At 41.5% G+C, this 27,669-nt stretch overlaps 1 protein-coding gene across 4 annotated transcripts in view; it reads left to right on the plus strand.

Moving 5' to 3' along the window:
• adgrd1 (adhesion G protein-coupled receptor D1) overlaps nucleotides 1-27,472 on the plus strand; it is a 42,407-nt gene extending 14,935 nt beyond the window's left edge. For all 4 annotated transcript variants that reach the window (XM_026188244.1, XM_026188245.1, XM_026188246.1 and 1 more), the window contains 12 exons: nucleotides 13,873-13,946; nucleotides 14,576-14,699; nucleotides 20,558-20,661; nucleotides 20,872-20,983; nucleotides 21,189-21,342; nucleotides 22,496-22,562; nucleotides 23,584-23,650; nucleotides 23,755-23,846; nucleotides 23,969-24,095; nucleotides 24,178-24,219; nucleotides 26,099-26,191; nucleotides 26,280-27,472. In XM_026188244.1, coding sequence (XP_026044029.1) covers nucleotides 13,873-13,946; nucleotides 14,576-14,699; nucleotides 20,558-20,661; nucleotides 20,872-20,983; nucleotides 21,189-21,342; nucleotides 22,496-22,562; nucleotides 23,584-23,650; nucleotides 23,755-23,846; nucleotides 23,969-24,095; nucleotides 24,178-24,219; nucleotides 26,099-26,191; nucleotides 26,280-26,375 — 1,152 coding nt within the window. In that variant the 3' untranslated portion in view covers nucleotides 26,376-27,472. The remainder of the gene's footprint in view (nucleotides 1-13,872; nucleotides 13,947-14,575; nucleotides 14,700-20,557; nucleotides 20,662-20,871; nucleotides 20,984-21,188; nucleotides 21,343-22,495; nucleotides 22,563-23,583; nucleotides 23,651-23,754; nucleotides 23,847-23,968; nucleotides 24,096-24,177; nucleotides 24,220-26,098; nucleotides 26,192-26,279) is intronic.
• Nucleotides 27,473-27,669: the final 197 nt, after the last annotated feature.

Below are 27,669 nucleotides of genomic sequence, written 5' to 3' on the forward strand. Positions count from 1 at the left end.
TGGAAAGATTGACTTCATGTGTGAGGTCTATTTATAGAATTAAAACTATGAGGATTAAATAAATGATTTTGACAAGGGTGCCTGACTTTAGAGGCATATAAAGAAGTGTGTTAGCTGAGAAGGTTTATAAGAAGATCCAGAGTCATGAGTGGAATGGCACGGCAGTATTTTGCTGCTAGTCTCTCAATTCACTTGAATGATTTTTATGCTGATGTTTAGCTTTTAATGACTTCTTTGAACTGTTGTTTTTCCCAATTGGAATGACTGTACACAGCATACATCTTTAATGACTTAAGGAAAGATTTGGGTGCACAAGTTTAAATGTATATGTGTGACAGTGACTTCTGTCGGTAGCCTTATGCAAAAGTAGGTTATAAACTCACAACTTTAGTAACTTTGCACATCTGTTCAACTGCTTAATTATACAAATACCTAATCAGCCAGTCAGATGGCAGCAACTCAGTTCATTTGGGCATGTAGACATGGTGAAGACAGCATGCTGAAAACTTGAAAACTGAGTATCAAAATTGCAAAGAGGGGTATTTTATGTGGCTTTGACTGTGGTGTGGTTGTTGGTGCCAGACAAGCTAGTCTGAATATTTCAGAAACTGCTGATTTGTTGGGATTTTCCTGCACAACCATTTCTAGGGTTTATAGATAATAGTCTGAAAAGCAAAGCTATGCAGATCTGATTGGAAGGCAGTAATAATTCCAACAACCTCTTGTTACAACCAGTATGTGCAGAAGAGCATCTCTTGTTGGCAACACATTGCCTGGTCCAATAAATCTAGATTTTTGCTCCAACATTCAGACTCAGAATGCTGCATAAATGAAAGTATGAATCCATCCTGTCTTTTATCAGTGGGTCAGGCTGCTGCTGGTGGTCTAATGGTTTTCTTGGCACACTTTCAACCCCACAGTACCACCTATTGTTTAAACACTGTTGCTGAGCACACTGTACGCCTCTTCTGATGGCTGCTTCCAGCAGGATAGTCCGCCATGTCACAAAACTCAGATCACATGAGAACACGCAAACTCCACACAGAAAGACCCCGGCCTGATGTTGGAATTGAACTCAGGACCTTCTTGCTGTGCGGCAACAGTGCTAACCACCGTGCCACCATGCTGCCGGGGATCACTGCATATCAGTCCAATATAACATCTTAGGGATGTGGTGATTCTCATCTTGGACATGCAGGTGACAAATCTGAATTTATGTGATGTTGTCGCGTCATTGTGGCCCGAAATCTCTGAGGAATGTTTCAAGCTTCTTGACGGAACTGATCCAGAAAGCATTACAGCATTTTTGAAAGCAAAAGGGGGTCCAACCTAGTACCTGAGAGGTGTACCTATTAAAGTGTCCAGTGAGTGTGTTATGCTTCTACTCTTAAGGACCTCAAATATTTACCAGGTAGCCATACAACCTCTGAGAGGCTAACTTTTTGATTTATTTTTATAACAAAGAAAGTGAGAGTTCAGCAGGAAGTAATTCTTGTAATAAGGTCAGGAGAGAAGAAGGAAAAATGCTTACTTGTGCATGAAAACATGTCAAGACTTGTTAGTGTGGAAAATAATGGGCTAATTGTTCAGTACCATTGAAAATAAACACGCAAAGGTTATTCAACACACACTGATACCCACGCTCTTATTCGTTTAATCACGCCAAGCCATGCTGATCCTGATCAGACCTTTCTGCCACAATAGCATATCTGCTCTTTTTTGCCAGTCTTTTTATAACTCCAGCACACGCCCAGTTTGAACCTTATGGGCAAAACCTATCACTCTGTTTTTCTCTCTCTCTCTCTCCCTCTCTCTCCAGATTTCCCAGCCACCCACACCCACCCGTACACTTGCGCACACAAACACAAGACCTGTGATCCAACTCACTGATCAATCACAGATGGAGGTCTGGCTATTGCAATTCCCACTGCAATAGACAGCTCCTCCCATTTAGCGCCCCCTTTCTGTCACCACTCCAACTTCGCGACCACCACCTCTCGCTACGTGATAAAAAGCAGATCTCTTTTTTTAAGCAAGCCCCCCATCTGTGCCCACAGACACAGGGAGTTTTCTTAAAAGAATGATGAAAAAAAAAAGGATTTGGTACTTGTGAAGTAATGTTCAAAAAGAATTTCATTGCCTAGTAGAAGCAGTTTTATGTCCGCTCTTTTAAACTCATGGCAAAACGATGAAATAGCAATTCAAGATTGTGAATGTGCAGAACAGATTTATAGCTGTAGATTTTTTTAAAAATCTCGCCAAGATAAAGACAAAACAAAAAAAGCTGCTTTTATGGAATAAGTTAGTCTTTGGAAAGTCAAAGTGAATTTATTTCCCTCAAACAAGCTCTTCAGTTTAATAAATGGCTGAAATATTCTCCCTCCCCTGCTGCAGGCAGTAATGTTAGTCATGCAGTGTCAGGAAAACTAAGACCTAAACTAAGACTGGGATCTTTGTAATGAGGGATATTCCTGCACAATATAGCAGATTTTTTGGTATCGATACCATACCATGTACATACAGTCAGTGGGCTAAACAAAGTATTGATCCTCTCATGCTAGCATCGATGCAATACCAATATCAGCATTGATACTGTTGATTTGGAGCAATCTACCCACCTCTACAGTTGATCGTGCACACAGGAAGCTCAATAATTTTGGAGAGCACTATCAGTTAGGGCTGGGCCATATTATACCGTTCACGGTAATACCGGTATAATCTTAGGCAACGATAGGAAAATGAAATATCGCGATAGAATATGAGTAAAATGCGCATGCACAGTGCCTTTGTTTTCATATGCACATCGCTGATTGTTGAGTGAAACAGATGAACCAGAATTGGTTTGTAAAAATGGTGCAACTTCAGTGATGTGGAACTGGTTTGGTGTTTGTCCGTCAGATCCACGACAAAGCACATTTTTTTGCAGAACATGCAAGCGGCCGTCGTTATTGTCGTATATGTCGGACTAAGATGCTCTTAAATCTGGGAGTAATCTGGTTCTTAAACTCCGTAACCTTCAGGTCAAACGAACACTGCAGCATCACTGAGAGTTAAAAACTGTCTCAATTCTTTCATGTTTAATAAAACGATCAGCATTGCTGCTTAACCAGGTGAAACTATGAAGTTTAACTTCCAGGCATTCACGAAAACAAAATTTATTACATTTAACGGAGTCAGAAGTTAGCAGGAAGCTAGCGGAAGTTAGCTCGCTAGTTTCGCTAGTTACCTAAGCATGATGTTCTGACAGAGATTTCTGGAAAAATTCAAACGTACAGCTCTGCTATCACTTCCAACATAAATGAAGACAGGAAACTAAACAGCAGTGACGTTTGTAGGCTTACTGAAGTTGGGCTAGCTGGTATATAATGATGTGCTACCTGATCGCTAGCGACACAGCTATGTTAGCATAACATAAACAGTGAAGCTGGAGGACGAACACTAACACTTTTCCACTTATAAAAGTTAACGTTAAAGTTCCTGATAGTTAGAGACAAACGCAATCGCATGGGTTGGCTGTAAACAGACCAAACTTCAGTCAGGAGAACAACTGAGATAATCCATCCACAATACAAGGTTAGTCATTAATATACTGCAGCAACATGGGAATAGATCAGAATTCATTCATTAATAAATCAATGGTACAGAAGTGGAGGAAGCAAGAAGAATGAGTTTAATAAAGTTTAATTTATCTGACTGCTTTGTTTCGGTTAATGTGCCTTATAATCCCGTGAACAGCAAGCCGCAGGAGGAGACGTTGCGAGCGGAGGCAGAAGAGGGGCAAGCGGGGAGGCCTGTGGGCACGGCTAAAGACTAGTCCGTTTAAACCACCACTCCCGATCATATTCCTCTCCAACGCCCGTTCAATCCGTTACAAACTGGATGAAATACGACTGCAGATCGCCACTCGACGGACTTTTAATAACTGTTCGTGCATGATTTTCACTGAAACCTGGCTGGACAGCGCCATTCCCGATGCGGCTATCGATCTAGCAGGCCGCACCGCCTATCGAGCCGACAGGTCTGCGGACTCGGGTAAGAAGACTGGCGGGGGGCTGTGCATCTATATTAGCAACCTTTGGTGCACGAACGTCACGGTAACGGAAAAACTGTGCAGTACAGAGGTAGAACTGTTGGTGTTAAAGTGCCGTCCATTCTATCTCCCTCGGGAATTTTCTGCCGTTTACATCTGCGCTGTTTACATTCCACCAGATGCTAATGCTAAGCTAGCGTTAGCACAATTGAGCAGCAGCATCAATAACAGCCTGGTAGCACACCCGGACAGTGTCTTTATTGCGGCTGGGGATTTTAACCACGCGGACCTGAAATCTGTACTTCACAATTTCCACCGTAATGTGAAGTGTGCTACCAGAGGAGATAGAACGTTGGACCAGGTGTACACCAACATGGCGAATGCGTACAGAGCCCAGGCTTATCCCCACCTGGGTCTGTCAGACCATCTCTCCCTTCTGCTACACCCAATATACACACAAAAGATCAAGAGCACTGGGATTACAACCAAAACCGTGAGAACATGGCCGCAGGATGCTATTCCGATGCTTCAGGACTGTTTCCACTGCACAGACTGGGATGTATTCAAGGTGCAGGACACTGACAATCGTGTCGCATTGGACAGTTACACCTCCACTGTCTTGGACTACATCTGTTTCTGTGTGGACAATGTAACAACTTGGAAACGATTCCGTGTGTTCCCTAATAATCCACCCTGGATGACACACGGAGTTCAACAACTTATTCGAACAAGGAACAACGCTTTCAAATCCGGGGACCAGGAGGCATACAGTGCTGCCAGGGCCAACCTGAGAAGAGGCATCAAGACTGCCAAGCAGCAGCACAGGAGGCGTATCGAGGCCAGGTTTGAGAACAACACAAACCCAAGGCAGGTCTGGGAGGGCATCAGGGCTATCACGGACTACAAAAGAAGAACACCATCACCCTCAGCCGACAGTTCTACTCTGGCTGAGGATCTAAATCTCTTTTATGCCCGTTTTGACAGGGAGAACACCGACCCTGTCCTGTCCCCTCTCCCCTCAACCGACCCTGCTCCGGTCCTGAGCACTCATGAGCTGAGGCGTGTGTTCCGGAGCATTAACACCAGGAAGGCGGCCGGGCCGGATGGAGTGCTGGGCCGGGTGCTAAAAGACTGTGCTGCGGACCTGGACGTCTTCACCTCTATATATAACACCTCGTTGTCCTGTTCACTGGTACCATCCTGTTTCAAAGCAGCAACCATTGTTCCCATCCCAAAACAGTCAAATGTCACATGTCTGAACGATTTCAGACCTGTGGCACTCACCCCCATTCCCGCCAAATGCCTGGAGAGACTGGTCATTAAACACATCAGAGCTGCTTTTCCACCATCCCTGGACTCGCACCAGTTTGCATACAGGGAGAACCGGTCAACCGAGGATGCGATCGCCACAGTGCTGCACACATTACTGAAGCACTTGGAACACAGGAACACCTATGCACGGCTCCTCTTTGTAGACTACAGCTCGGCTTTTAATACCATCCGGCCATACAAACTCCGTCCCAAACTCCACCAACTGGGACTTAACTCCTCTCTGTGCAACTGGATTGTGGACTTCCTCACTAACCGTAGACAGAGTGTCAGAGTGGGTAAGAACACCTCTTCCACCCTTGTGGTCAACACCGGTGCCCCTCAGGGGTGTGTTCTGAGCCCTCTGCTATACACTCTCTTCACCCATGACTGTATTTCCTCCTGCGCGTCCAATCTCATTGTTAAGTTTGCAGATGACACTACAGTGCTCGGACTTATATCCAACAATGATGAGACAAACTATAGGACAGAGGTGCAACAACTAGAGTCATGGTGCCACGACAATAACTTGGTCTTAAACACCAAAAAGACCAAGGAGATCATTGTAGATTTCCGGAAGAGGGGTCATAACAACCATCTGCCTCTCTTCATTGGCAGTGAGGCGGTGGAGAGGGTGAGCAGTTTTAAATTCTTGGGGGTAACTGTGACCGAGGACCTGTCCTGGGGCAACCATATCACCTCAGTTGTACGGAAGGCCCAACAGCGCCTCTACTACCTGAGGAGACTGCGGAGCGCACACATTCCCAGATCTCTGATGTTGAACTTCTACAACTGTGCCATCAGCAGCGTTCTGACGTATGGATTTCTAGTGTGGTTCCCCAGCTGCACCAAGGCCGATCAGCAAGCACTCCAGCGGGTGGTGAAAGAAGCTGGCAGAATTATTGGAACAAGTCTGCCAGAGATCAGTAACATCTTCCCCACTCGCTGTCTGAGGAGGGTGCACAGTATCCTGCGGGACCAACATCACCCTGCGCGCCACCTTTTCCATCTGCTGCCCTCAGGGAGAAGGTACAGGTCTATACAGGCCAGAACATCCAGACTGGCCAACAGCCTGTATCCACAGGCTGTGAGGCTCCTGAACTCTCTGCCCCCCTCTCACGGACAATAACCATATCCAACTTCTTAATAGCAATGAACTGGTCTGCATTGGTGCATCATATCTTTATTCTCTTCCCCCCCCTGCCCCCCCCCCCCCCCCTCTTTCTTAAATAGATAACTATCATATCTGATATCATATCTCACAGTACAATAATATTGAATGGGTTGCATTGTTGTATTTTGTCATGTTTCTCAGGTCTTTGTCTGAATTTCTACGAACATTATTGCTAAGGATTGTCTTATTGCATTGGAGTCACACTGGGTTAAATATGTACACTTGGGTTTTAAGGGGTATTTATTATTTTCTTCTTTTTTTGGGGTTGTATGGAAGCCCCAAACGCAATTTCATTGTTCTTGACAATGACAATAAATAAATAAATACTAAAATACACCTTATGGTCCGAAAAATACGCACTGCACACTGCAGTTTAATGTTGCAAAGCACCTCTTTTTAACATCAGTGGATATTATACATGGTTATGCTCAGGATGTGTCAGCCCATTTCTACTGGAAATGCCTTTTGGTTAAACTTTCAGCAAGGAATTTGCATTTGCACTGTTACATTTTTATAAAGCTTTAATGTACATAAAAACCAGCTTCTTGTTTAAGTGAAAATAAATGGAAGGTTGTCTTTTTGTGCTAGTAATGTTGTGGAGTTGTATTTTGTCTCGCATCAATTAAATCGTTATCGCAAATTTTCAAATATATATCATGATAAATATTTTTGGCCATATCGTAGAGCTGGGCGATATATCGAATTTTTAAAAAATATCGATATATTTTTATACGAGATATAAGATGTGACAATATCCTTTATATCGATATAGTCTATGTTACGTATAATTATACTTGTGGAGCCGCAAGTTTGCCTCTCTTTCGTCCACTTTCGTCTTTACGCAACGTTACTCGGCCTCGCCTCTCCTTCACTGAACACAACTCCCCCTCCTCCCCCATCGCTTCACCTGCAGGAAGCGACAAGATGGACACGGCAAATCTCCGTTAACGAGTTACTGCGCATCGCCCCGTGCGTGGGGCTGGACGGCGTCAATGTGTTAGCTAGCTAACCACGCTAACGCCATGCAGCCCAGAGGTGCTGCACGGACTAAAATCCTTTCATTTTCTCAAAAGTTGACAGTGCGCCTTATGTATGAATTCTGGTTGTGCTTGATGGCCGCGAACCGATTTTATGTGGAACACGGCGCTCAGCAATCTGTCAAAAAATGTTTTAGTACGACTTTGATAAGCTACGGAGCTGCACCGCTTGATGGATTGTCGGAGCATTACGGCTGAGCCTCGCGGAGTGATACGTACTGTGCTTCAACGTAATATTACCCTACTGTGTATAAGGACCATAAATGGCACCTGTTAAGAGACGTGGTTGCGAAGCGGATTTCAAACTCCAGGCTGTCAGTCACGCAGTACAAGTTGGGAACAGAGCAGCTGTAAAATCTGTCTTTGTTATTGTGCTCAGCGTCTTTTAGTTTACATTTTGACTGCACAATTGTGAGCTTTTTGTTATGCACAAAAACAACATTGTTTTCTTTTATTTATGGAGCATTATTATTTAATAAATGCTCATAATTTATTTTTTAGTAAATTTTATGTACATCTGCTCTATGTTAATAAAAGTGCCTGTGTGACATCTGGGACACAGCTTTGACTAAGAACTCTCTTCTTGTTCTTACTTTATGGCTTTAAAAAAATATATTGAGATATATATCTTATATCGCCATCCAGCTAAAAAATATCGAGATATGAATTTTGGGTCATATCGCCCAGCCCTACCATATCGCCCTGCTCTACTATCAGTGTCACACTAGCTGGCAAAGACGCTCATCATCTCATAGTGACAGTGCTTATTTTTCATTTAAAGAATTCATTTAGTTAAGTGCATCTATTTCTGTTGTTTATCCACACTCAGGATGCATCGATCTGGTACTTGTATAATAAGGAGTTATTGCCGTACTCTAATCCAATGGAAAGGGCAAACAAATGTATCCAATCAGCTGATTAACAGGTGTCGTCGTCATCATCTGAATCTAGGAATTTTCTCATGATAAGCACAAAATTAAAAATGCTTTTCTTTATGTATTGATAAAGATGTATGATTGCTTAAAATTTTCATGAGTTACAGTTAGCGTGAGTCGTTCCAAATAAAAGCTCTTTCTTTCTTGGCGTATCCTCAGCGTCGATATGTTTACATACCGATAGAGGTGCAAGCTTTATCGGGGAACATCATCACCTAAAAATCTTATGTATTGTTAAACTTCACCACAAAGACTCTAAATATGCAGCCCTTTGACTTTTTTTTTTTAATGTGAATGTGTCATTGCTCTGAAGCAGACCAGAAAACAGAGAAACATTGCAGTGGTTCCATGTGAAACCCCTTTGGATTTAAACTTATGAATTCATGCATGTGAAGCTGGTGATAAAAAGGGGGGAGGGGATCACTTTCTCTTTTCTTCTTTTCTTTTGAGTCGACTTCATATCAGCGATACAGTACATCTGCAAATCAAAACCATCTCGCTGACTTTTAGAGCTGTTTAATTGTTCCTGGTTTTCCTCACATCCAGCTCGTCTCGTTGTTTTCGATGTCTACCTCCGAGGCTGAGCTGGGACCACAGCTGCATGTCTTTTTACATTTCCCCTGACAGCATGATCTCACTCATGGCCAGTTGTGTTATGCTGCATGGATTTTTGTTGTTGCTCCTCGTGCTGTGTGTGTGGATCAACCTAAGTCCGGACTCTGATTGAAAAGCTGTGTTACAGCAGCGGCGCAGCCTGCGCCTCATCGCAGTCACAGGATGTGTAATGCTTTAGTTTATACTGAGTAGAAGATTTTTTTTCTCAGGCTCCGTGTGTGTTTGTGTGACTGAGGAATGTTCCACCATACCTCGTTGTGCATTGCCCAGACATAGTGCAATAAAATATTTCCTTCCCTTACTAAATTTAACAGCAGTCAGTTCAGCTTTCTAAGCTTATACGTGTACGGCCTCATTGTTTTTATACAGAGCAGTTGAGCCACTGTCAAACCCTGTGCACCTCACAGGCCTACTCTAAAAGGTGAAGGTGATTTTAAATTATGCCTTTCAGTTTTGCAAAAGCAAGATTGATCATTGTTTTTATGGCGCTCGCTGCAAAATAAATACGTGTACCAAATCCAGAAATTGCAGCCCAAATTACACCTCAGCTCTCTGCGTTTCAAAACGATTTGGAACATTTCAGGGAACGGGAGACGAACGCTCCTTTTCTCTTCTCACGCTCACACCGCTCTGTAATTTCTCTCTGGTTTTTAAATTTAGCACAACTGAAACTGTCCGATTACTCTTGCGGCCGCATTTTGTTGTATCAGTGCTGGATGGATGGAATGAGTGGGTGAAGCAGGACTGACATCAAGCTCTAGAGGATAGTAGTAGATATAAAAAAAACAAAAAAATGTTTTAAGACTGAGGTCAAGATTGCTGTTACGTTAGCTCAGACTCAATTTGTTTCATTGTTGTCAGGGTTCCACGATTTTGTGCTGTTTCTGAGTTTTTAATCCTTAGTTAATATTACCTTCGTTGAGTTTCTGTTCCTGTTTTTTTCTGTGTGAAGGATTTTTCTCTGGTTCACTTTCTAGTTTTACTTCTTCGGCTTCTAGCTCTGCTACACGTGGAAGGCCTATAAGACTCCACAGAGGACAGACAGGCTGGCACTTCTGTATAAATTGCTGGGTTGCGTATGAAGTTAAGATTTTGTGCTGTGTGTTATTTTTATCCTTCATTGTCTCACCCAAAAACCACGGATGGATGGATGGATGGTGATCAAAACCATAAAGATGAAGATCTGATTTGGTTTAGAGGGATATGTGCGTCAGACAGCAGCCGCTGATTATCACTTTTATTCTGAAGGTGGTGTGTATGCCTGGTAGAGATGTGCTGCCATGAGCAAGACAGGAATAGGTTGTCCTAACTTCCTCCCCTCCGGTCACGGCAGATGGCATTCCCTCCCTGAGCCTGCTGCAAGTTTCTTCCTGTAAAAAGGGAGTTTTTCCTTCCCACTGTCGCCAAGTGCTTACTGATAGGTGGTCGTTTGTTTGTTGGAGTTTTCTCTGTATTACTGTAGGGTCTTTACCTTACAATATAAAGTGCCTTGAGGCGACTGTGAGTGTTAGTCAGTCCAGGATGTACAACAGCCTCTAATATCAGCTTATACAGGCTCCAGTGCATCTAGTACATGACTGAAAAGATGGAAGTTACAGGTGCAAGAATTGATCCAACACCAACAGCTCTAAAGCTGGAGTCTTTCCATTCAAGCCCTCTGTGAATGGCTTCATGCAGTGTTGATTAAGGCTTTCAGCACTTAGTAAATGTCTCTTTACTCCTCCTGAGTTTAAGCGTGAAGCGAAGCACTGGTGGACCAATGTGATGCATCACCTTAACATTTAACGTAGCTGAAAAGAGTCCAGATAAACTTTTTAGAGGAAAGATTAAAGTCTGACAAAGTGAGCTATTGACCGCAAAGACATTTTCTTGTTAGAACTGAGTTCCCTAATGTTTGTGGAAATGCTCCCACAGCCAGAAGGTGGAGACAAAATTTCCACTCTGCTGATTTCATGCTTAATTCAGAGTTTACCCACTTTACTGTTGGCATTAAGTTAATAAATGTTTATTTGTTTATTTTTGCTTTTAAGTATTTTAACAGTGCATTATGCTGTATAAAAATAAATGTGAAATGAGTCTGTTTTGAGTAATTTAATAACAGCTTCTCTTGGTCATGACTCAGTTTATACAACTATTCACTGTGGCAGTGGAGAAAATCCCACCTGAACCCTGAACAAAGTAACAGGATGTGTGATTAAGCCAAATAATACCTCACTGTTTTTTTTCTTACAAATTCAGTGACAGTAGCTAATCTCCTGACAAAAATGTTATCAGAGTCTTTTGGGGAAAAATATTTAAAATATCTAATCAGGTAACAGTTTATTACATAATCTTCTTATGAGAAGAAGAAGTTAGGAAAGCTATCGACTGCAAAAAAAAAAAAAATCTGCCAAATCAAAGACTTGGATTTATGGGAGCAGCTACAACTGCTTTTAACATATTATTATTATTGTTGTTGTTGTTGTTGTTGTTATTATTATCAAAAGAAGCGGTATGACTGTCCATACCCCCTCACCCACCCACCCACCCAAAGAAAAAGCCAGAAACAAGCATGCGCCAGCATATGCTTCATATCCCAAAAGTTATATCAGTGTCGCAATAGCTTCAAACAGGACCGAGCCCCTGCTCTCCTCCGCGATGTGATAATCCTCCGCATAACCCGTTGCACCGTCACATCCTATTCTAATCACGCAATCGGGTCTGAAAAGACCTCTGATTGGCTCCTTCACAGACTCCGTGTGCGTGGAGTTGGGTTCTCTCCTGAAATTCGTGAATGGCAATATGCTGAAAGGTTGTTTTGATTTCTTGTCCGGTGACAGCAAAACTGTGTTGCCTTCTCCAGCTGTAAGATTTTTAAAGGTTTTACTAAGAAACTTGTGAATTGGGATAAATTGCTAAGTATGAATCATGCCTGCCTGCCTTTTGTTGTGCTTTAAGTCATTTGTCCACATTGATGCATCAATAATTGTTATTAGATAATATTATATTAGATGTTATATATGCAAGCATTTGTATCTACATTAATTACATTTAACTGATAACTCTATTGCATGCTTAAATAACTAAGAATTTTAAATAGTTAGTTTAAAATTCTGGCAATTTTAACTGGCATATCCGATATGTTTGAAACCACAGGCAGCTACAACAGACACTGTAGTGGGACATTGTAACAAAGAGGCACCAGAAACATCTTGTCTATCTATGATTTATCAGCCTCTCTCTCCCAGGCTCTTCTCCTTTATCAGCCTGTCACTCTGCATCACTCTCCTGTCACTAGTTTTTCCTCTCCCTTATTCCTCCCTGTTCTGCTCGCCTTACAAGGCTCAAAGTGACTTCCAGGGCGGTGTTTCCTGGCCCTCTGTTGTTAATAAAGACTTGGAGCGCCAGCTGCAGTCTTGGCTGGTAGATGCTGAGGCCCCAGGGCACTGGGGAAACAACAGCGTGCTCTCAAAGCTCGACCAGATCTCCAAGTACATTTTAAGCGCTCACCAGTGACTTTCGGGGTCCTGCATCGCTCCTCAGATATCAGCTGGAAAATGCAAACTGGACACACCACAAAACAGTTGTTAGAGCAGGAACATGGCCAAGAAGCGCGCTCATACAGTATGTGTGATGGTCTGTTAGTTAATGTATGTTTCACTTGTGTCTGGTACGCATCAGGGTTTGATGATTAGTGTTTGAAGCTGAGTTTACATTGTATTGTTAATAAGAATAATTAGTCTTCCTATGCTCTACAAAGCCCCAGTTAGAGCAGATATGGCCCTTTAGTGGTGGAGTTGCAGTTTTTCTTATTTCCATCTGCTTTCATTTACACCCAGTAAGAAAAAAAGAGCATATTAGAGCCCACAGGAGACCAGTAAATTCATCCACGGGGTTGCTTGCAGATCACCAGCAGCTGGCCAGCTGCTGGTGATGACGGGGTACTTTCAAAGCGCTCTCATGGCTCTTGCCCTGCTTGCTGTAATGGGCCACATAAATAGCTAATTGTTAAATCCATCTCGGGGGTCGCAATACACGATGAGTAAGGAGGTGAATCTGCGAAACAGGCAGAATGAGAGCACGCCGTGACATCTAGGTATCGTGCTATGCTTTTGTAATATGAATCTCGGGGCCTATGGGCCATTTAGACAGCCTGACTGTCAGTTTCACTCTCACTCTCACTTTTTCCAGGAGGAAATAGTACAGACACACTCCATGTAATCATATAGTTGTTGAGTCTGAGAGGAAAGGCAACAGTGCCTATGAAGAGGTGTGCAACACTTAGTGTTGTTTTCCTCAGCTGACAGATTGAGGAGGGTAGTGGTTTGACCCGTAATCAGGGCCAAGTCCCAATTACTGCAGTCTTGCACTGTAGCCATTAGCTCACTGTCTCTGGAGACTCCAAATCTCATTTTAAGGGAATGACTCAGAAAAAGTGATTTATAATCGAATAAGATTCTCGAAGACAGCAGGGATTTTCGCTCTGCGTGCTAATCACCTTAGCCGAGTGACGATCTGCACTTTGTCTTTCCCAGCGAATGATCTCAGATCTCCTTAGCTGTCATGTTTTACGCTGGTCATTTAAGCAGCAATGAAGAATTTATTGTTACTTTAATATTGCTTAATGTGTGCATTGAACACAGAGGTAGAAAGATCGAAAAGTCAAGCAGCCTGTAAGAAATAATGATGCTGACTGCTGTCTAAAATATTCTAGTTTATACACACAAACAGTCCACAAGCGAGCACGTCCTCATCTCACACACTTCTCTTACTCGCTGCCTTTTTTGTTTTCAGACTAAAGAGCAACAGGACCAAGTACAGAATCAGAGCAATAAAGTCTTCCTCTACTGTGCCTTCTTGGACTACAGGTGGGTTTGTGTTCATGATTTCGACACAGAACTTCTGAATTATCCATTCAGATCCAGCTCCAAAGGGATTTTTATCTTGATTGTTCACTCGTTGCATGCATTTCTTTCTCGAGTCTTTAAATCATAAGAAATCACTGGTGATTGGAAGAAGGTGGTGGTTTTTTTTTTTTTTTTTTTACTCTTTCAAATCAGAAACATCCAGTTTTACACGTGTCGCTGTTTCGGCTTCTTGAGCCACAGCCCTCAATGTAAAACAAAGGAAAAAAAGCTGAAGCTCTGATATGCAGAGCCAAAACACTTTTTGCTAAGCTTAACTCATTTTTAAAAATAGGGAGTCCAATACATTGGATTCAAACACGTCCTTCTCCTACTCCACTTTGCCCTGAAGCTTAAGAAAAATGTGAATAATTGGGTCGCCCTGTCAGATTGCACTAATAAAGTCAACTTAATCTCTGTGTGCCTCCCATGGGGGGGATATTGGATTATACTGAGTGCACCCTCTCAGTAGCGTTCCAGTAAAGAATTGCCCCATCTGTTTCTCTGTATCCTGTTTGTTCTAGTTTTTTATGTTTGATCTTGCATTAGATACATTTCCTCTGCTAACAGCACCTAATTGTCATTCATTTCAGTTCTAAAGAGGGAGTATGGTCCAACAAAGGCTGCGTGCGCGCACATGGAAACATGACATACTCCGTGTGTTTGTGCAACCACCTTACCAACTTTGCCATCCTCATGCAAGTTGTGCCCTTAAAGGTATGAATGTTCTGGCTGCTCTTCAAAAGTCTGAATATTAGGCAGCATTTGCAACAGATCTCATTTTTATTTTGTTGTTTTGAAGGAGTTCAACACAGTTTGATGTTTGTAGTCTTCAGCTTTGCATGTTTCTCCTATTTGTACTGAAGCTTCTAATCTCACCAGACTCCAGACTTTTATCAGCACGGCGCCTGGTAGCCAGTAACTCATTCTCCTATTTTTCTTGTTCAGTGGTGGTTTGCAAACAAATTTTTGGTGGAATAACTGCAAGTAGTAGTGTTTTACATACTATCAGACTCCTGCAACAACAAAGGAAGATGTATATTTTAAGAAAACAATAAAACATTTTATTTATATCGAACCTCGGATACAGGAGGAACAATGCGGTTTTCGTCCTGGTCGCGGAACACTGGACCAGCTCTTTATCCTCTCCAGGATACTTGAGGGTGGATGGGAGTTTGCCCAACCAGTCTACATGTGTTTTGTGGACTTGGAGAAGGCATTCGACCGTGTCCCTCGGGGTGTCCTGTGGGAGGTGTTGCGGGAATATGGGGTGTCTGGCCCATTGCTACGGGCCATTCGATCCCTATACAACCGTTGCAAGAGCTTGGTTCGCATTGCCGGCAATAAGTCGGACTCGTTCCCGGTGGGTGATGGGCTCCGCCAGGGCTGCCCTTTGTCTCCGGTTCTGTTCATAATTTTTATGGACAGAATTTCTAGGCGCAGCCAAGTGGCGGAGGGCTTTCGCTTTGGTGGCCTCAGAATCTCATCTCTGATTTTTGCAGATGATGTGGTTCTGTTGGCTTCATCGGGTGAGGGCCTCCAGCTCGCACTGGAACGGTTCGCAGCCGAGTGTGAAGCAGCGGGAATGAGGATCAGCACCTCCAAATCTGAGGCCATGGTTCTCAGCCGGAAAAGGGTGGAGTGCCCACTCCGGGTCGGGGATGAGTTCCTGCCCCAAGTGGAGGAGTTCAAGTATCTCGGGGTCTTGTTCGCGAGTGATGGGAGAAGGGAGCCGGAGATCGACAGACGGATTGGGGCTGCAGCTGCAGTAATGCGGACGCTGCACCGGTCCGTCGTGGTGAAGAGGGAGCTGAGTGTAAAAGCGAAGCTCTCAATTTACCGGTCGATCTACGTCCCTACCCTCACCTATGGCCACGAGCTGTGGGTAGTGACCGAAAGAACGAGATCGCGGATACAAGCGGCAGAAATGAGCTTCCTCCGAAGGGTGGCTGGCCTCTCCCTTAGAGATAGGGTGAGAAGTTCGGCCATCCGGGAGGGGCTCAGAGTAGAGCAGCTGCTGCTCCACATCGAAAGGAGCCAGTTGAGGTGGTTCGGGCATCTGACAAGGATGCCCCCTGGGCGCCTCCTGGGTGAGCTGTTCCAGGCATGTCCCACCGGGAGGAGGCCCCGGGGCAGACCCAGGACACGCTGGAGAGATTATATCTCTCGGCTGGCCTGGGAACGCCTTGGTATTCCCCCGGATAAGCTGGAGGAGGTGGCTGGGGAGAGGGAGGTCTGGGCCTCTTTGCTTAGGCTGCTGCCCCCGCGACCCGGCCCCGGATAAAGCGGATGAAGATGGATGGATGGAATAAAACATTTTAAAATCATTTAAAATTATTACAGTTTACTTGAAGACTGAGAAGTGAAAATGGAATCTCTGTAAAATATAATATTCAAGTGCAGACAGAGCCAGTGGCAGACACCTGGGCCAGGTGATGTGGAAGCCAGGCAACTTGGTCGGTGCACTCTGCAAGCAACTTTACAAGTGAATGCGCAGCATGAGTGAGTGAAAGGATGGAGCCACTATATTACGCCATCCAACAAATCAGTTGGATTTAAAAGTGTAGCCCTCTCACCTATGGAACGCCAGGACTGCCATAATGAATTAATTAAATACACCATTAAATAATTAATTAAATGTGGCAATAATTAATTAAAATTGGAATTAATTAATTAAATAAATAGTTATGACACATGTAATTAATTAATTATTGACACATTTAATTAATTATTTATGTATTTCACATTTTAATTAATTATTGACACATTTAATTAATTATTTAATGATATATTTATTTATTTCATTTTGGCAGTCCTGACGCCTGGCTCTCGTCATGAAATAATTTTATCTGTCAGCCTCACCCATCAAACTCAGGGGGCGGGGTTAACGCTGCCCATGCAGCTTCTCTAACATTTGATTGGTTGCCGTGCAAAGTAAGTCAAAACAGGTCGATCCTAGAAAATCGATTGCTTGTGTAGACTTGGGGCAGCCAGTTATCCCAGAATGCAGATCAAATCACAAGCAGCAATGGTGGTGGTGTAGTTTTAAAATACCCCGTTTTTCTGTCACCAGCTACACTTTTAACAGTGTTTTAGCCGCGAATGTCGCGACGTATGTCTGGTCAGGTTGTCAACATAGAACATGTTTGCAAAAGTGCTCAGATGTTTTCAGAGATTTCACTAGCTCTGCTAACAGTTAGCATGCAGAGTGCACCCAGGGGGTTACGTTAACCGGTTTGTTTACATATTCCACTCTCCGTGTTCCACATGTTGCATTCGCAGATTCTCATTTTCACCGAACGATCGTCTCTTTCCGCCTGGTCTTGTGTCTCTGTGCTTCTGTAACATAAAGAACGAGCTGACATTTTTCTCACGAAACCAGCGATCAGCTCAACAGACCCTCAGTTTACCTGCATGCATCCTCCTCCTCATCTGTCAGCTGTTTAACACCTGCTGCTAATTCAAGAAACACGCCTAGTTACCTGGTGATAGTCACAGTTTAACTGGGCAGCCGGTGCTCGATATAAAGCAATGTCAGCGCATTTTTCTGCACAAGATAAGTAAATATAGTGTTTTCCCCGAGCGCAGAGCTGCTGGAGCTCGTTTCCTTACAGAGCACTTTATAGGCGAACAGCTTTATCAGCGGCTGATGTCCAATCACCGGCACACAGCTTTGAAACCTCAGCTGAGTTTTAGCTCTCAGTGGTTAAACGCTGGACTTCATTCACTCAGGTTCTGTCTGTCGGGTCACGTTTACTTCGCTGTTTTATTTACAACTGAGCAAATCGGTTTGGCTGAGGTTAAAGTTACGTTTCATAACTGCATAGTTTCACAGACGTTTAATGGTTCACTGGCACATGTGTTAGACTGAACTATCATCTAAATATCATCTGTTTTTTAATAGTTATTCAACTGTATTCTAAGCACCAGCTGTCTGTTAGAATGTGATTTTTTTTCTCTCTCTGTTGGCAGAGGTATAAAAATGCGCAGGAAAATCTGACGTGCATGGCGAACTTCACCGACGATATTTAGGGAGGAATAAACACACATCAAACATAAATGAACCATTTGTCTGTCTCCATAATTGAGAGAATTTTCTCTTCTTATGTCAACACTCTCTCTCTTTTTTTTTTTCTTTTTTTTTGCTTTTTCGGTCATGTTATGTTTACCTGTCAAAGGCTTGTTACAAACTATGAAACACATTGTGCAGACTTCTGGATGTTAGAAGAAAACTAATACTGCTCATGAATGAGACTAAAGGCAGGAAGGTGTCCTTTAAAACTAAACATGTTAATAGGACCTCCCTGTTTATATCATAGTTTATGATATAGCACGTGTATTTCAGTAATAGCCTGCTGAGGCCACTATACGTGCTGGCCTCATATCAAATGTGAAGGCAGACTGAGTCTATGTTTGACGTTTTTTATATCTAATCTTCCTTTTCAAACATTTAAACAGCAGCGAGTCTGCAGCTGAGGGAATACAAATTCAAATTGTCGGAACAGGTTTGCTCATTTCTTGGATTCATTTGGTGATTTATTAAATGTATAACTGTTATTCTAATCTGCTGCTGAGTCTCTTACACTTTTCTTTATGCTGTATATTTTCACGTCTCTGGAATAGTTGGCAGTTAGATAGTCAGCTGGGAAACTTTGTGTTAACTCATGGAGCTGAGGATATCGTGGATATGCTGACCTCGCTGTGTGGTGTACAGAGCGAGGTCAGCATGATTAATATTCACAATAAAAATATTAGCCGAACATCATGAAGTCTGTATGTGTTTCATAGTGTCGAACAACCTTTGTACAGTTAAAGCCAGCAGTTACTACATGACGGAAACACCAACGTTATCTCTTTTATGCGTTTATACACAGGTCACGCTGATTACTGAACAAAAACCCAAAGATCAGATGTTAAACAGATTTATTTGCTCTCTCTCCTCCTTAAACATGTTTTTAATGTTAGTTATAATTCAGAATTGGCGACTGAAACACGTAGGACACATAAGAACATCAGGAAATAAAACATCGATAAATATAACCTCAGTAAAAGAAGTCAGCGGGGGTTACTACAGCTGTGTACCGGGGCCTGCGCTTTGTCGGTGGGATTGCTTGCGAGGCGAGCGGGTCTATCCCACACTTTGCCGTGAGACTGGGCAGACATCTCCGAAATCATCGAAACACTTTTCTAAAGAGGCTGTATCTTGACAAACCGACCAGACACATGAAGATTAAACCACTACATTCTCGGCTAAAAAAATATTAAAACGGTATTTGGTAACACACAAACAGGGTTTTTCAAAGCTCAGTTCTGTTAGCTTCCACATGCCGGTTGTTGTGTGCTAGAAACAATGGCCACCAGGCCAAAGCAATGGTTTTGACTCGATCAGCGTTAACCCCGCCCCCTGAGTTTGATGGGTGAGGCTGACAGATAAAATTATTTCATGATGAGAGCCAGGCGTCAGGACTGCCAAAATGAAATAAATAAATATATCATTAAATAATTAATGAAATGTGTCAATAATTAATGAAATGTGTCAATAATTAATTAAAATGTGAAATACATAAATAATTAATTAAATGTGTCAATAATTAATTAATTAAATGTGTCAATAATTAATTAAAATGTGAAATACATAAATAATTAATTAAATGTGTCAATAATTAATTAATTACATGTGTCATAACTATTTATTTAATTAATTAATTCCAATTTTAATTAATTATTGCCACATTTAATTAATTATTTAATGGTGTATTTAATTAATTCATTATGGCAGTCCTGGCACAAAACCTGCGCATGATTTTTTCCTCTTATCTAACTCTTTTGCATCCAAGAATACGAACCCATGGGAGTATGGTTAACATCCACAATGGCTTCTTAAAATAGAAAAAGCAGACTTCTTATTGCAGCTTAAGTGCGCCAGTGCTGTATTTATGGCACACGAGTCTATTTGATGCTATGCTTTCCCTTAGCAAGTCTCTAATTAGTGGGCTGCCTCATCCCTCAGTTGCAAGGGAACATCTCACGTATCCCAGTTCTGGATGGCTGAGACTCCTCTGCTCTTGTAATGACAAGGCACATGAGTAGACAGTTAATGGAAAATTAAACCCAAACACTCAAAATAGCCTGAAATCCAAAACAACATCAACACACTGGGCTGGACGCACACTGCGTCGATTATAAACATTTTTGCTTTTTGCTCAAAATATAAAAATCGGTGTTTAATCTTTTGCAATGGCTTTAAGAGGACATTACCTCAAAAACTTGTGAACAAAACATGTAAACAAAAGCAGAATATATAGTTTTGTGATCAAGAATCATTTTAATTGCAACATCTGTGCTATCCTATTTGACATGAGAGGTTATAAATAACTTTTTGAGGCTATGATATTGTGCCCACTTGTGGAAGTACTAATGGTGTTTGTTAGTCTTGTGTTCACAGTAATAAACTCTAGAGACTCCCTTTGTTGAAAAAGGATGCACTAGATTTGGATGTATGTGGGATGGCACATGTACCAACACTCCATGTGCTGTGTTGTCAGATCTGATGCTGACAATGCCTCTCTCCACAGATTTCTACTGGCCACAAGGTGGCACTATCAACCATCGGTTACGTTGGCTGCTCTATTTCCATCTTCTGCCTTGCCATCACTCTGGTCACCTTTGCAGTCTTATCGTAAGTATTACTTTTTAAACAGTAAGTAAATTTACAAGAACTCAGTGGAATTACCTTTTTTTTCTCCTTCATATGTGGCCAAAGACATGTAGTGTGATGAGTCGGATGTCAGAATCTGGAATGTTTAAATGCAACAAAGCCTTTTTTATTACCATAGTAGTCTATGAAGTTATACTGTAGTTAAGTATTTTTCCTTTTGCTTCTTTTCAGGTCAGTGAGTACCATCCGTAACCAGCGCTACCACATCCACGCCAACCTCTCCTTCGCCATCCTGGTGGCAGAGATCTTACTGCTGATCAGCGCTCGCTTTGACCCTGGCACGGTACGTACACGGCACAGTGACTGCTTGATGATTGCAGCATAATGATGACAGGAGTGGCAGTGGTTTTAATGGTTTTACAGCTGTTACTATGACAAGGATAGAAATACATCATGTTGAAAATGATGAGAAGCATAGAAAGCAGTATAAAAATGAGGGTTTAAGAAAAAAATACACATTAAAAGAGACAGTTTTGATCTTTTCCCAGCTGCCATGTAAGGTTATGGCTGTCCTGCTACACTTCTTCTTTCTGAGTGCTTTTGCCTGGATGTTGGTGGAGGGCCTTCACCTGTACAGTATGGTGGTCAAGGTGTTCGGCTCTGAAGACAGCAAACACTTCTACTACTATGGCATTGGCTGGGGTGGGTCTGTCTTGCTTCTTTTTTTTTTTTTTTTTTTTTGAAAATATGTATTTAAAAAGGATAACTATTCAGTAATATTTTCCTCATTTCTGTCCTTACATCATCTTATTTTATTGTCACAAATCTGATCCAAAGCCCTGCCTCTACCCTGGGCGACCTCATCTAAAGATGATTTCCTTAAAATTGATCTTTCTTTGTCAAATATAATAAAAACAGCCATAGCAGTGTTGAATAAGTCAACTTTAAGGTTCACCACATTCCAGTCTATCTTTTAGGTCTCATCATTTTTGTGAGCTCGAGTGTGATGGACAGAAAAAACAAATCTGGAACATACATGTCCCATCTCTGGCTGCTGGGGAACGCCTCTCTTACATGTTGAACCCATTTGTGGAAAAACATCAGCTTTTTTTAATTACTTCCTTTCTTCTGGCTAGAGTATTTTTTTCATTTTGTGTTTTTTTTTTACTGCACATTACTCACTTGAGACTTCTTCCCTGTCAGCTTCAAGTACAGTTGTTATCAAAAGAAAGTAAATACATGCTTTTATAAAGAATTATTTCTCTGTTACGCTGTGATAAAGGCTTTCAGCTACTTCATCCTTCATTTCCTCACTCTAAGTAAAAAATTCCTCCCAGCATAGTGTCCTCAAAACCTTTGGACCTCAGAGGCCAAGAGATCAAAGCAGTGAAATCTAAGGACTTGTTTTCAAGGAAACAAGCAATTAGCAGCACGCTAAAAAACCTCTACAGGGAGTTTATACAGGCCCGGTGCACAGTTCCAAAGTGTTTGCAATGAAGTTTATCCTGTGGAGCTTTGACAACAAGGCAAAGAAAGGAAATGGGAAGGGAAAAAAACTCTGCGAGCAATCACCATTGGATTTAAAATGAAACATTTATATTTGTAGGCATTTCTATGGCATTTATATAACATAATGTACAGTAAGGTACAGTGAGAACATGTAAACTGTAACAAATATGTGTTTTATATACTATAATTACCACAAACTAAAATATACAGCATACTATAATAAAGCTGCCATGCTATTCTATGTGTAGGTACTGTACGCAACCCCCATTTGAGGAGTGTATGGAGGAAATAGGTGTCTATGGTGCTGCTATTACTGAATATGTGTTTGTTTGTTTTTTTGGACCAGGTTCTCCGTTCTTGATCTGTGTCGTGTCCATGACATCAGCACTTGACAGTTATGGAAAAGTTGATAAGTAAGTATAAAAAAGAAATCTTTGGGGAAATGTACTTTACTCCATTAAGGCTCTTTGCAGTTGCATAATAGTGACATCACCTGTGTGCAAGAAATTGCAAACAGAAATTGTTATTTAAAAGCATTTGGTTACCAGTGTGTTGCTCCATGTTTGCATTGCAACATTATTTCCTTTTTGTTCTGAGGGAAAACAATCCAAAGTCGAAATGAAGGAGGTATCCTCAGCTCGGATGCATAATTTACTGTGGGCAGAGAATACTGAAGTTTTCAGCTGGCTTTTCCGTGAAAAACATTCGAAAAACAGAGAAATTCCAGTGCATGTTAAAATGCCTACTACACTAAAATACTTACTTAATTTGATTGAATCACATTGTTGAAACTTTATATTAAGGTCAGATAAAGTTTTACACTTTTTTGTTGTTGTTTTTTTGTATAATTGAACAGCAAGTCACAGAGAACGGTATAAAAGAAAGAAAAAAGATCAAAATTTTCAATTCAAAATTATTGCGAGTTGGTCATCAAAATTCTGATATACCAAACGTGAAATTTTGAGACATTGTGGATGGCAAAAAAAAAAAGTTTGTCCTTTTTAGTGGTGACAAAAAGCATCGTGGGCATGTTAAAATAGAGCCAACCTTTTACTTGTGAACTGTGGATTCCTCTTTAGTAAGGATTACTGTGAGAGACCATGAGTTGTTTACTTATTTAGAGCAAAGTGGCTCTAAAGTCATATTAAAGATACATTTTGGCCTACATGTTATGTGTATAAATGCTCTCTTTTTATATGATATACAGTAGTGTTGGTTTCTTGTTGTGGTATTTGTCGTCATCCTGGATCTACTAGAAAACATTGTTATACAGTTATACATGAATAGACTACATAAACACTGACTAAAAATCTTTTGGGGTTGGAATGTGATTATCAAATAATCGTCAGTAAAAGCCTTTCAACATTTCTTCCATTGGATAATCTTGTTTTTATCTTCGATCTTTTTGAACACTGTCTCATCTGTTTATTTCAGCTGCTGGCTGTCACTGCAGAACGGAGCCATCTGGGCATTTGTGGCACCGGCTCTTTTTGTGATTGTGGTGAGAAATTTGCAAAGGTTTCCTTTTGTTGTTTTACACGAGTCACAATTTGTCACCTAATTTACAAAAAGTCTGTTTTCTGTTCAAACACGGCTTTGTTTCAGGTAAACATTGGCATTCTGATATCCGTGACCAGGATCATATCTCGAATCAGCGGAGAGAATTACAAGGTTCATGGAGACGCCAATGCAGTCAAGTGAGGGGTTTTTTGTTTATTGTTTTTTTACATAATCAGGCTAATTCTTGTATTATTATCAAATGCTGATATTTGAATAAAAATTCATAACATAACCATATTATCTCTTGGATTGTCTCCAGGCTGACCATAAAGGCAGTAGCTGTGCTTCTGCCTATACTTGGCATTTCCTGGATCTTTGGTGTTCTCGTGGTCAACACACAGTCTTTGCCATTCCTTTATATATTTGCAGTTTTCAACTCATTACAAGTAGGTTCTTTACAATATGATCAATGTTAGATTTTGTAACGCTATTTCTAAAACTATGTATAAATTCTTTTCTCTCCTTTAGGGGTTCTTTGTCTTCTTATTTCACTGTCTTCTCAACTCTGAGGTATAATGCTGAATATGTTTTCACTTCCCCACACACAAACAACTAGAATTTCATATTATGTATATGTTATTAGATAGGGGTGCAACGATATTCGTATCGATATTGAACCGTTCGATACAGTGCTTTCGGTTCAGTACGCATATGTATCGAACAATACAACATTTGTAATTTATTTTATCAACTTTCCTTCTGACGATGCTGTCTGTGTTGAGCGCTCAGTGAATCTGCGTTCGACTACTCCGCCTAGGCTGCACTGTGGAGCGCAGATCCACTGAGCGCTCAACACAGACAGCATAGTCAGGAGGAAGAGCGCAGGGCAAGCTAGCGAGACAGAAGTTAAGCTCTCCTTGCAAGATGGACCTCCCCCACCCTCATTCAGATCTGGCGTTTGGAATTATTTTGGTTTTCATGTGACATATGACCCTGAAGGTAAGCGAGTCATGGACTAAAGTAAAACAGTATGTTGGATGTGCCATGCAATGCTTAATTACATTGGTGTGAACTAGTGTGTTAGCGCAGTTAGCTCGTTAACGTGTTGGCCGTCTAGCCCCATGCACGGGGCGATCGGCGGTAGCTCGTTAACGGAGATTTGCCGTGTTGTGGCGTTAAGGTCATTTCAACGAGATTAACCTGAAAGCACTAGTGGGAACACAACGAATATGACTGCACATTTACGCCGACATCATCCTAGTGCAAAGACAAAAACAACAAGCATGCTACTAACTTTAGCCGAGTCATTTAGACAGCTGTTAGCACGTGATTCTCCTTATGCTGCTGAGAATATAGCCCAGAAGAAGCGGATAGTATAGCTTTTATTTTGGAAAGAGACATTTCTCTGTAATAAACTCTCTTTTCCAAAGATGAGTGATTCCTCAATCAGATACAGGGCTTGCAATATCGCTAGCCCGACGTCCTGGGGCTAGCGATTTTTTTCAGACGGGCTACTCTGCCCGTCGGGCTATTGTAGGAAGGAAAAATATATGTCAATGCTTTTGCATTCTTTCAGAAATGTAGCTGGGTAATTATGTCATTGGCATCGGTGAGCCACTGTCAATATGTGACATATTGAAATCGCGTTTGAATTTGCGCTTGTTTTTTTGCTTTCACTTTGCAATCTTGTGAACTGTGTATAGAGAGCGACAGCACTGATCTGTGAGTGATGATAATTTGTGCACCAATTCCTCTGACATCGTCTTATTAATCGTTAGCTTACTATGCAAACATGACAAGTGAAATCTCCCGCAGCAAGCTTAAACATGTGAGAGGTTGATCGCGCAGAGAATCGCTGAGCTTATGTGAGTCCGTGTGTAAAAGTAGCAGTATATATATTTTAGTTCTGCTGAGCCAAATAAGACAGGTCAGGGTGAAGAAGTGACAGCCAAAGAAAAGCTTACCACAAAACGGAGAAGTTATGACAAATCAGACTATAAGGCAAAAAGAAAGTGCAGCTTTATGGTTTCATGGACAAAAGAATTTCTGTGGCTGCAATATGACGAGCTAAATAACCAGGGGTGCACATAAGTGGTCCGCAGGTGCGCATTCGCTGTCAAAATAAAAAACGCGCACAAGGGTTAGGGTTAAATTTAAAAACTGTACTTTTGAGTTAAAATATATATTTATAATTTTAATAAATGACAAATTAAAAAGGCATGAACATTTTTTTGTATCGAAAAAATATCGAACCGTGACACCAAAGTATCGAACCGAACCGAACCGTGAATTTTGTGTATCGTTGCACCCCTATTATTAGATATTTAGTCTAAATAGCAAGAAGGGGGACAAAGTTCTCTGCTGTAACAACTTCTAACTTGTGATGAATGCACAGCATACTTTGCCTCATATTTCTCAGTGTTTGTGATGGATTTACTTCTTACTGTAGGTCAGAGCTGCTTTCAAACACAAAACCAAGGTCTGGTCTCTTACCAGCAGCTCCATCCGAAACATTAATGTGAAGCCCTTCAACTCTGACATAGTGAGTCCTGATCATGGGGGGAAAAGAACAGATAAAGCAAAAATGGCTGCTTGAGTCTGACTTTCTCTCTGTTTTTGTTGTTTTATAGATGAATGGACACAAGGAGGGTGTAACTCCCACCAAGATGAACACATGGGACAAGAGCACCAACTCAGCCAACCGCATTGACCTCTCTGCCGTGTAGAACCCCACATCACTATTTCCGCCTGTGGTGGGAGAGCAGTCTGAAGCCCCCAGAGTGTCCTCCCACGTTATTATGTAATGAATTGGACAGTGGTCTGCTTAAGTTAAAAATGTCCCCAAAAGAGGTGTTTTGTAGCTACGCGATAGCTTCATCTTTAAAGACAAACAGATTCTTAGGACTGTGCCTTACTATCCACTCAAAATAACATGCCGCGTTCCCAAAAAGAAAACCAGAAGGAGAAAGAAGGATCTGTGAAGTTATTAGAAAGATCCATGAGCGTAGCTCGAGGCCTGATGATGAAACTCTGTAGTGTAGCATGTCAGCTTGTCTACCTGCATACTGTACTGTAGATAGGGGAGCTAGGGTTAGATGGCACAGCTTTTATGTATGTTTAGTACATATGTAGAACGAAAAAAGGAAGTTATTTTTGATGCCAAGGGTGTACTTACTGTTCGCACTCAAAGAGTAACATTTATTAATATTTTTTATGACAAGAAAGAAAGAAATAATTGAAAATATTAACTTTATCTCTGGGCATCGAATGTTGTTTTCAAAAATTTCAGAATCTCTGTTGGTTGTACTTATTTTTTCTACAACTCCACAAAGTTATCTCCACCTACTAGCTAGCTAGCATAGCTTAGCACAAAAAACGGGAAGCTAGCTAGCTTGGACAAAGGAGACGAAATTCACCTACCAGACACCACTAATGAGGCTCATTTGTTAAATATGTACAAAAACAGATGTAAAAATAACAAGCTGTAGCTTTACAGTCATGTGCCAGATTTAGCAGCATCCGTCTTTCTGACGAATCTGTGCTCTGCCAGACTAGTTTGCTGCTGTTTAGCTGTAGACTCAAGAGCAGTGGTGTCTAATCTTTTTATGTAACTCTTGGCAAGAAAGCAAACGAGCTTATCTTCCAAAATGTCAACCTGTTTATTTGAATCACAGGGACGTGCTTATCATAGCCTAAGCTGTCTCACATGATAAAATAGTGCAATTACATCCAATGAAACGCAGTAATAGGCTAAGTATTTTCAAGATATAGCTGAGTAAAAAACAAAACCATGCCATCGGATAGAAAAAGACCAAGGAAAGTTTCTGTTTTCCTTTAACTTAGTGTTATATTTATGTTTTAAAAACTATGACAAAGTGGTTTGACCAACAGGCAACAGAATTCATCATCATAAGGGACACATTGTAAATTTTATCTAGGTGAAACCTTTTTTATATTCACATGATAAACACAGTTTTAATTCAGTTCTGGTGATGGCACAACACAATAACGGCATAATAA

This window comes from Astatotilapia calliptera, chromosome 12 (genome assembly GCF_900246225.1).
Source record: "Astatotilapia calliptera chromosome 12, fAstCal1.2, whole genome shotgun sequence".
Classification (NCBI taxonomy): Eukaryota; Metazoa; Chordata; class Actinopteri; order Cichliformes; family Cichlidae; genus Astatotilapia; species Astatotilapia calliptera.